This window comes from Perna viridis, chromosome 14, assembly GCF_037379345.1.
Source record: "Perna viridis isolate PV_CMFRI_1.1 ecotype Kerala chromosome 14, ASM3737934v1, whole genome shotgun sequence".
NCBI lineage: Eukaryota > Metazoa > Mollusca > Bivalvia > Mytilida > Mytilidae > Perna > Perna viridis.
In genome coordinates this window covers 10,425,456-10,435,150 of record NC_142458.1, presented here as the reverse complement: position 1 = coordinate 10,435,150, position 9,695 = coordinate 10,425,456, and the positions used below count along the sequence as shown (strand labels likewise).

The 9,695-nt window shown below is 34.7% G+C and overlaps 1 protein-coding gene and 1 long non-coding RNA gene across 5 annotated transcripts; one reads left to right on the top strand and one right to left on the bottom strand.

The window, feature by feature from the left end:
- Positions 1–251: 251 nt before the first annotated feature.
- Positions 252–8,336, top strand: LOC148598174 (cholecystokinin receptor type A-like). Of its 4 annotated transcripts, none has more exons than XM_088559928.1 (2): positions 252–270; positions 6,896–8,336. In XM_088559928.1, the coding sequence occupies exon 2, from the start codon at positions 6,921–6,923 to the stop codon at positions 8,154–8,156; it is 1,236 nt and encodes a 411-aa protein (XP_088416054.1). In that variant the 5' UTR covers positions 252–270; positions 6,896–6,920; the 3' UTR covers positions 8,157–8,336. The 4 variants fall into 4 exon arrangements, with proteins under 4 accessions (XP_088416054.1, XP_088416056.1, XP_088416053.1 ...); XM_088559930.1 differs by lacking the exon at positions 252–270 and adding an exon at positions 504–769; XM_088559927.1 differs by lacking the exon at positions 252–270 and adding an exon at positions 505–779.
- LOC148598175 (uncharacterized) lies at positions 402–3,363 on the bottom strand. The gene is made up of 2 exons (XR_015918297.1): positions 3,242–3,363; positions 402–2,278 (listed from the first exon to the last, which is right to left on the bottom strand). It is a non-coding gene; the product is annotated as an uncharacterized LOC148598175 (long non-coding RNA).
- Positions 8,337–9,695: the final 1,359 nt, after the last annotated feature.

The window sequence follows — 9,695 nt, the reverse complement described above, 5'->3', positions numbered from 1 at the left end:
CGAAACTCAACGGAAGGTCACATAAGAAAATAAACCTCGTGGTTTTTCACAGGTTTGTGTGAATTAATTCGTTTACCTGGTTTTAAATATTATTGCGTGTATTTATCAGTCGCGGATCCAGGAGGTTGGCATCCCCCTTATACTTGGAAAATTTTTATGTGTAAAATTGCAAAGATATGGCAAATAATGTCCCAGCACCCTTTTTTCTGAGCAACTCCGGCTGGCACCTCTCCTTTTCAAAGTGTCTGAATCCGACCCTGTTTATGGAAGGTAAGCAAAATATTTTTGGCAATTCCATCAATAAATTCGAGTTATTACCACATATATAATCATTATGACCCATAACACATGTCTTCCGTACGAAGCTTGAACTATAGGTGTAAACCAAAATGGATATAAAATACAGATTTATACGTATTTAATAGCTCATGCATACAAATATTAGTTTAACAGTCATGTTTGGTAGCGACCACCGATAGCCCGGAAATAATTGGATGATTTATGATATTGTCATTCGTATCAAAATCACGTGACAAATAAGATGCGTCATTTTCTTGGGTAGTAATAGTGTTTGTTTAGTGTATTGTTAGTAGCATTTTTTTTTCTTTGTATTGGTTTTGGATGGAACTGAGTCTGCAGCCTCAATATGGATTTGAATTCCGGTTATGGAACCAGGAATAAATGAACGATTTTGAAAAGGCGATTTATTTTTATGAATTCAATTAAGATTGCGGCGAGTTGACAACACGTTAACAACAAGAAGAAAGAAGTAAGAATTTGTAAGATATTAACCGTTACAAGGCATGTTTTGAATATATACAAACAACGCGTTTTAAGTTCAGGACAGTTTGATGTATCAATAAAAGTTTACTTTTGTTTTTGCAAATGTTTCGAATAGTTAAAATATTTGTCTTTACGACTAATTAGTTATTGTAGAGCATGCTGTAAGTGTCCGAATTTAAATGATCAATTAAGAAGCATTGATACATTGAAAGAAGAGTTCCCCAAAATCCTGTAAAATAATGCACAATTGCCCTACATTGAAACGTGATTTTTTGTTTCGTATTTTTGTCGAACCTGCGTTCAACAACTTTTCTTACCGGACCAGATTCCCTTTTAAATTAGAATTGGATACAAAATAGACTTTTTTTTTACAGTCATGCAATCTATTACATATACATGTATATACACATGTATGTGTATTTGCTTGAATTATGTACTAAAAAATCTGTGATAGATGGAAAAAAAGTAATGGCGTAAAATGATAAGAATTCTTAGCAAGCGATTTAATTAAGTGTTTCGGTTTTATATGATTTAGGGATATTTCCCTATACTATTGTGGTCAAAATGCAATATTGAGGAAACTTATAAGCGAAAAGACTTTTCAAATAGTGTGCTATTCAAAATGGTAGTTGCGTCATTGCCTAATGTTTGAAAATTTCTGGCAGATTAAGGTTAAATATGTTCCGAAAATGAGAAGGCACTACACGATTTTTAACTACTGTTTGACGTGTCAAGGTTAAAATCAAGGATAACTTTTTTGTTGTTATTTTAAGTGCAATTATAAGTAAACATGAGTTTTTTTTTTTAAATTTTGCCCCTTCCTACTTATGATATGCCTTTTGGCTAAATCTGCTCATTCGCGAGTGATCTTCTTTGAAATGTATCGCTGTCTCTATGTTTCAACTCTCACTAAACGTTCTATCAAAACCATACAATGGTTACGAAATCATGAAATGTTCTGACATATAATACATGTACCAGCGGGTTCTTACACTGTATGTTATATGAAGCAGTCATTTAAGCTACTAGTATTTAACGTGAAAACTATATTAACCTCTCTTTAAAAATAATAGTGGAGTCGTATTTGAGTTTCAAGGTCTTAAATTCCAGTTATCGCATTTCAGAACGATGCAGTATTTACTTGTAGTGTACTGCCTCTGCAATGTAGTTAACAGATAAAAGTCTTCAATTATTGTTCAGTTCATACATTTTGAAAGGATCACTCTAATGTTCAAATGTCATCACCCTCAAGGGCTAATGCAGATGTTAATGAAAAAGGTGGGGTTCCGATCCAGACATCTAAAAAAGAAGAGACCAGGTTATCATCCTGCTCCATGTTGTAACATTTTTTCACTAACATAATATCACCTTTTATGTCAAATTTTCGGACAAAGGATGGTTCCAAGTTAATTCTGGACACCCGGATCTGCTTGTGGGCCTGAAATATTATCTATTATCGACATGTATCTTCAAATAGACGATGATATTGATACACCTGAAAATACAACTATATTGTATGTTTATGGAAATAGTCTTTCAGAAAATTATATTGAATTTTTTCGTTAAACATAAGCGGTTTAGTGAATCTACAAGTTGTACAGATCCACGTAAGAGTAGTGCAGGTGATATAGAAAAAGTGGTACAAGGAAAAACATCTTTTAAAATTTGTATTGCTGAACGTATTTAAAAGTGTTCTTCATACGTGGGACAAAACCTTATAGACTGCACACTTAATATAGAATTAAGTGTAGAATTAGAGTGGCGATTGACGATTTAAATCATTTATAAATTCGCTTTAAATTGTTGTGCCTTGAAAACATTAAAAAAGTTTTTTTTCATTGTCTGCTCTAAAAAGGTCCAGTAAATGGAATTCCGTTTGCTTGAAAATATTGGTAAGATCGTGCATTTTTTAAATATGAAAAAAAAACAAAACAAAACAAAACAAAAAAACACAAAAAAACCAACAAAACAAAGAAACCCCCCCCCCCAAAAAAAAAAACAAAAAACAAAAAAAACAAAACAAAACAAAAAAAAAACACCCAAAAACTGCTGGGAACCCCCATTTTCTTGAACCTGGTTTCCTTTTATTTCTGAACCATCGCCTGGTATTATTCGTATCAATAATGTTCTCTGTTTTTTTGTCGTCATACCGGTCATCTGTACGAATTTAACAAACATTATGACCATGGATCCTCTGAGGGCCTGATTTCGGTCTGACAGGATGTGATCTCAAACAAATCATGTGACGCGAAGTTAAAAAATATATATAAGAACACTCGGCTCACAAACAATTCACAATATACACCTAGACGTACTCCTAAACAGAGTGGCAAAACGCTCACGGACCCTACTCTGGGAGTAGGCCAGAGCGTCAACAGAGCAGCCCAGCCGCTAGTAGGACATACTCTGATATCCCGAAGGCTGGGCTCCGCCACAAAAACCAGTTGGTTCTACTAACCTACTAACATGGACCGTGATAGGCCTGTATTGGTATCAAGGTAGTTAAAAAACCCCAATCATCATCACAGACAATTCCATCCAAATCTAAAAGAACGCCACCAAACTTATTTATCAATAAGGTTTATCTAGATAACAACTTCGTCACATGACAGATTTACACCTGATTTATATTACATGTAAGTTTCTACGTCAAGTGAAGTTTCATACAACTCTGTAGACTAATCCAGTATCACCACCTGTCTGACTCTCACGATGGTCTATAATTACATTTGTGAAATCTTAAAATTGGGAGTATACTAGCTGCTTAATTTTTATACGGGACTGTACTCAATAGTATAACCAAGTATTCTTTTCAAGGCCAAACTTGTCATGAATTAAGTCAATAAGTAGATGAAAAAGGCCCAGGAAAAATGAAGAAAGATGCGAAACATACTTGCAACTCATGTTGCCCGAGGTGGGTATTTGGCTCCATCTCTGCCCATCTTAATCTTGCTAATATATAAAAAAAAATTCGACCCCCTTTTTGGCGGGATAGCTAATGATTACTTAACTGTTTTCTGTAACGGAAATGATACAGAGTTGACATAAGTGTTTAAGATGAGAGAAGAGAGATAGTGCCGACTTCCGGTAAAATGATATAACGACAACGTTTAAGTGTTATGATCTAAATGAATCTACTGAAGGGTATTTACTGTGCTTTATTTGACACATGCTTGAGGTCAAATTCCACACTTAAACATTTTGCTGGTTTTTATGTCGTCTGCTACATTTCAGAATATGTTTAAATTCTGACATACTTACTCAGTTTCAAGTAAGTGGCTTTGGTTTTATTTCCATACCGCCAAATTGTAGATATCACGAGAAAAAGGGGAACATTATCTCTAAACTAATTAATTAGGCAGTGGTTTGACATTGGGCAGATATATTTACAGAGCGGAGGTGCCTTCGGATGGATTCACACAAGGGTTACGACTATTTCAAATAATCAGTTCTTATTATGACATGATTTATTTTTTTGTTTTGTTTTGCTTTGAGACTGGTTGCATCTCTGTGAGATGGGACAGCCATTTTGTGTGGATTAACACCAACCATAAAATATACTTGCGATGAGCATTTTACCAAGATAAAATAAAGAAAGTGTAATTAGAAAATACACAAATAAATAAATGAAAATAATGAAAAACTCGTGGTAAACAGGTTGACTTTTAATTTCCATCTAATTAAAATTTTCTTCCTTTCACATGTGGCACATGTCAATAAAAATAATTAGAATGTCTTTTCTCTTAAACATCTAAATGGCTGCTCCTTGGCATTAAAAAAAATGTGTCGTCTGCTATTTCACACTTACATGCTCTGTAATTGTAATCAGACCCTTTGATGTTGACAGAAAACAAATGAAAGTAAGTGATATATTTTATTATGGTATTAGCTTGAGGAAAAAAAACTATTACAAGTGTACAATAACCCTTAGAAAATTAAGTACTTCTCCATCTAAGAATCAGGCAAAATGTGTATAAGGTGTGGCACATGAAGAGAAAAAACAGAGATTTTATTGCATTAATCAAGTATTTATACCCAATAACCTTCAGAAATAACCGTCAAAGTTTTTGTAAAATTTGCCTTTTTAAGATACATGTATTGATAGGTCAATTTTAGTTAAAATGCACTATGGAAAAATGGAGGGAAAATTTCCCCACACTTCTTCCTTACATAAGCAGTCAAAAAGTATCTACATCACAGATGCTTCAGGATAAATTTAAATAGCGTTTCAGTTGTTTACTAGATATATTGAATATATTTGAAGCAAAAAAGACCAAATTGAGAAATATCATGTGCCACCCATTGCCTGATTCTTACACAGCATGGTACTTAAGACGAAACTGACTGATTAATGGTTTTGATACCTCTTGTCTGTTACAAAATCGCAAACTTTTCTTGTTATCTCCCTTAGGAATTGCATACCTGTGTCGTTGAAAATTGAAAATAAAAAGAAATTGAGGTAGGGGCTATTACATTTGTATGAGGCCACCAACCTCTCTAATAAAAGTAAAGAACGTAATTGTGTACTAATTGATGAAGGGTAATTATCAAAATCACCGAACTGATAAAATCTAGGCAATTGTCAAAAATGAATAGTCCAAAAGGAAAGTTCGTTTAACAAATGGCAATATCAGTGCAAAAGCAAAAACGGGAAAACCATTGCTATGATCCTAACTGGTACGGATATTTCAAAATGGAAGTTGGGTTAAACCATGTTTTATAGCACACTAAACCTCCCTCTTCGAAAAGATCCATTGCGGTTCATTAATTATACCTGGTATATTTTAACACAAATTGGCAGCATCAAATTGCCTCTTGTAAAAACTAGTAGTCAAAACTGTACGAGTACGATTACTATATCTGCAAAAGTATTAAAAAAATCCTTCAATTCTAAACTTTCCTTTGGTAGCGTTTTAGGCGTGTTATTACATATGTGTGTTATTTTCCCATATGTGACATTTGATAACTCCTTATAAACTATGTGATTCGTTAGAACAGTTGTCAGTGAAGTATAATACCTTGTGAGCATCAGGTACACTTTTGAAGATATCTGAAGCATGCCTATAAAAACCAAATCAATCTTTATTTTGCAAAAGTAAGGTTTTTATGAAACTGAAAATAATTCTTATTATATTTCAGTAAATTTACACGGATTTTTAAGATGATATAATTGCCTTAAAACTGTGCCCTTCTCATCAAGCTGAGAAAAATGTAATACACCTTGAATTAATGCGAACATGTAAATGTCATGCTTTGTCAAATACTGTACAAAGTATGTATGAAGTGATTATTTATAATTGTTTAAATAAATGAAATATTATACAATTAAGACCAATCTTTTGATCAAAGTATACATTGTATACTGTACATCTGTGGTCAAGCTGGAAACTATACACTGCTTTTTTTTGTATTTACAATTAAGTGTAGCGAAACGATTTTGAAAAAAAAATAGTCTGAAATGAAAGTTTGCGAGAACTATTTATAATGTATGTTTCGATTTACATTTATATGCATTTTATACCAGCTAGAACCATACTTTATGTTAGGAAACGCCAGCATTATAAAACAATAAGCAACAACCCATGTAAAATTTAGACACTCCCAATGGTTGGAGTGACTCAAAGTCCAGAAGGACTCCCTAGACAAACCATACATATCCAAGCTATATATATCATACATGTATAACTACATTTTATATAGTCCTTTCAGCACACAGATCTGAAAAAAAAATCATCAACTAAAACAAGAGCAATAACTCTTGCAAAGAGTCGATTTCATTTATAATCTATGTAGCCGCAAAAACCGAATGAAAAATTAAAACTGATTATGTTATCTGTGACTACAAATATAAAGAATTTCGCCATGCATAAATCACCTCCTGTCTGATACTAATTTCCTAAAAGTCTGCTACTTCAAACAATTACTTCATTCTTAAATAACTAGAGCATCTACAAAACTTACCAATAACAGCGATGATAAATTGCATGTATATGCAAATGTTCGCCGATGTATTAATCAAATTACCGCAATAATGTTTTTTATGAAAAAGGTTTGTTTTTTTAAAGAAGTTCTCGATCAATATAATACTAATCCATGATATTTTCTATTTCAGGTGTAATTTTTGAATAAATGCATCAATGACAATGAATTCATCAACAAATTCATCGTTTCTGCCACAATCAATGGACAATGTTTCATCATTAAATTTACAATCTTTAGAAGAGTATGAATTCCAACAGTTTTTAGATGAAGATCTCCTTGTTGTTTCGTATCTCGTCTTACTGGCTGTAGTTGGGACGATCGGCAATGGCCACGCCTTAATTGTTTACTATTTACGTTACAAAACATCAAACCACAGGACATTTGTTTTGTGGCTTTCAGTCGTAGATTTGCTGGCATGTTGCCTGGGGATACCATTTGAAATATTTGATCTTCGATACAGCTACACATTTTTTGCTGTTGCACCTTGCAAAATATTCCGATTTTTGAATCATTTTGTAAGCGTTGGGTCAGGACTCCTACTTGGAGTTATCGCCCTTGAGAGGTACAGAAAAGTCTGCATGCCGTTTAGACAACAAATGGATGAAAAATGTGCGATGAAAGCTTGTATTATCACAGTTATATCAGCACTGATGTTATCAATTCCGGGATTTGTATTTTATGGACCGTCATTGAAAATTACGGAAACTAATTTGACCGGAAGTGACTGTACGGTGCTAGCAACTTATAAAAATAGCACAGTGTTTTGGGTATATAGTGGACTATTTTTGTTGATCAGTACAACTATTTTCATAATTTGTGTTATAGCATATGTGTTAGTTGGTAGGGCAATGTATAAGCAGATGGTTTTCAGGAAATCCGCACAAATTACAGGAAAAAGGCCAGCGACTGTTCAACGATCAAATAGTCACACCTCTGGGAAATTGTCAAGGTCGACCAGTCATGAAAATGGGGCTTACGTAGGAGACGAGGAGTCTAGTATGAATGTTTTAGACATGCGAAATAAGATTTCAACCATCGAACGCAAAATTGCAAAGGGAAACAAAACTAGAACGAAAAAATTCGTACTTGACCGATCCAAACGAATAACTCTCATGTTTTTGGTAGCAACCGCCGTCTCATATGTAGGATATCTGCCATACAACATAATAATTTTCATCAAAGTGTTAAATCCAAAGGCTTACAGAGCCATGAGTAACGTTTTAGGACAATTTATGGCAGTTCTACTACGCGGCTACTTCTTGAATAATGCTTCAAACCCTGTAGTCTATTGTTTCCTAGACAACAGGTTTAGGACTGAGTGCAAAAACTTTTACTCAAGGATTCAGGAATACGTGTGCAAGCGACGAGAAAAAGGCTCAATGATTTTCTGAAATGCGTTTTCATTGATGTGATCTCCGCAGTAAACAAATGGCAGTTTCTACCAAAGACGCCGCCCTTGAATCCACATCATACTTGATATACTTTTGATTCATTTTTTGTTGTACTGCCTTGTTTTTTATAAGTTCTTTTCTATAATTTTAACTAAATAATACATTTGTTATTACTACGTACGTTGTGTTTTTTTTTTTAATTTTGTTCCCGGGTTTCAAAAGGAATAGGCCTGCAGCAGCGCTAAGCTTGTCGTAAAAAGCGACTTAATGGTGCTCAGAACCCTAGCCGGGGACTAGGGCGCTCTGCCCACAGAGCAGCTGGGTTGTATTCCCCAGGTGGTGGAATGGGGTACCCCTGGCGTGTTACATGCTGGGGTTGTCAGGCTATAATACGGAAAACCTGACCGCAAACCATAGTGGTGCACCGTGTTGGGAAAGATGCCACGTTTCTCGCACGTTAAAAACCCTCCTGTGGTATTCTCCCGGAGTAGGAACCATAGGGCTTCGCCACAGGAGGCTAAATTGTCCGACCCTACCCATCCTTCCTTTTTTCCAGTGGCAATCAAAATTTGTCGACCCCATTATCCTTGTGTCCCATCCCATTTTTCATTTTATCATCATATCATGTTCATTTCATCACTCACTTCATGTTCATTGCCTGAATATAGTTGAAATATTGCTGCTCGGGCGTTAAACCCCAACAAACAAACAAGCAAACAAGGAAATTGGAGAGTATTTACCCTAACAATGGACCAGTCCGGTGCTTCTATGTGTTGATGGGATTGACAATTAACTGTTAATTTCCTGTGTGATATTATTTCTCCTAGTATGTTAGTGTTGTTTCTGGCTTCTTTCCAATTTAATTGATCTTAGTTCAATGGCTTCCGATTTATATCTAATCTTGTTTACTCTTAGTGGTTAAAGTACATCGTTTATTCATTCATCACAGAGTTTTTCATTTGTACATGTTTGATGACACGTGCGGATCCATGCTCCACGTAGCACCAGTCGTTTGTCACCTGCCTTGGTCGCAACTGCAGACAGGCTTTTGGAAATCCTCAGACACTATTCAAATGAAACGTTTGACAATCGGATAGCGTCTCGTAAAACCATACACTTTTTTTTCAAGATTCTTGCATTTTCTGAGAGAGCTGGCTGCACCGTCTAGAGTAAATTTCGAAAACCAGACGCTGTTTTTGAGCTTGGCATGGGTCCAGGTTTCTAAAAGATAGAGTCAATGCTCTTATTTCCTCATTAATGCCCAAATTTGCACAAAAAAGTGATTCCAATTTTCAAGAAAGGTGATACTTCATTACCCTCTAATTACAGACCCATTTCTCTTATAAGCTGTGTTGGAAAAGTAATGGAAAGGGTTCTTTATAAGTACATTGACAACAACCTTCATTCAAACAATTTAATACATAAGTTTCAAATCGGGATTTCTATCAGAACGATCCACAGTTCTTCATTTTATTGAAATGTATAACAATATACTCAATTCATTGGAAAAGAATGAAATATCATGTTTTGTATTTTGCG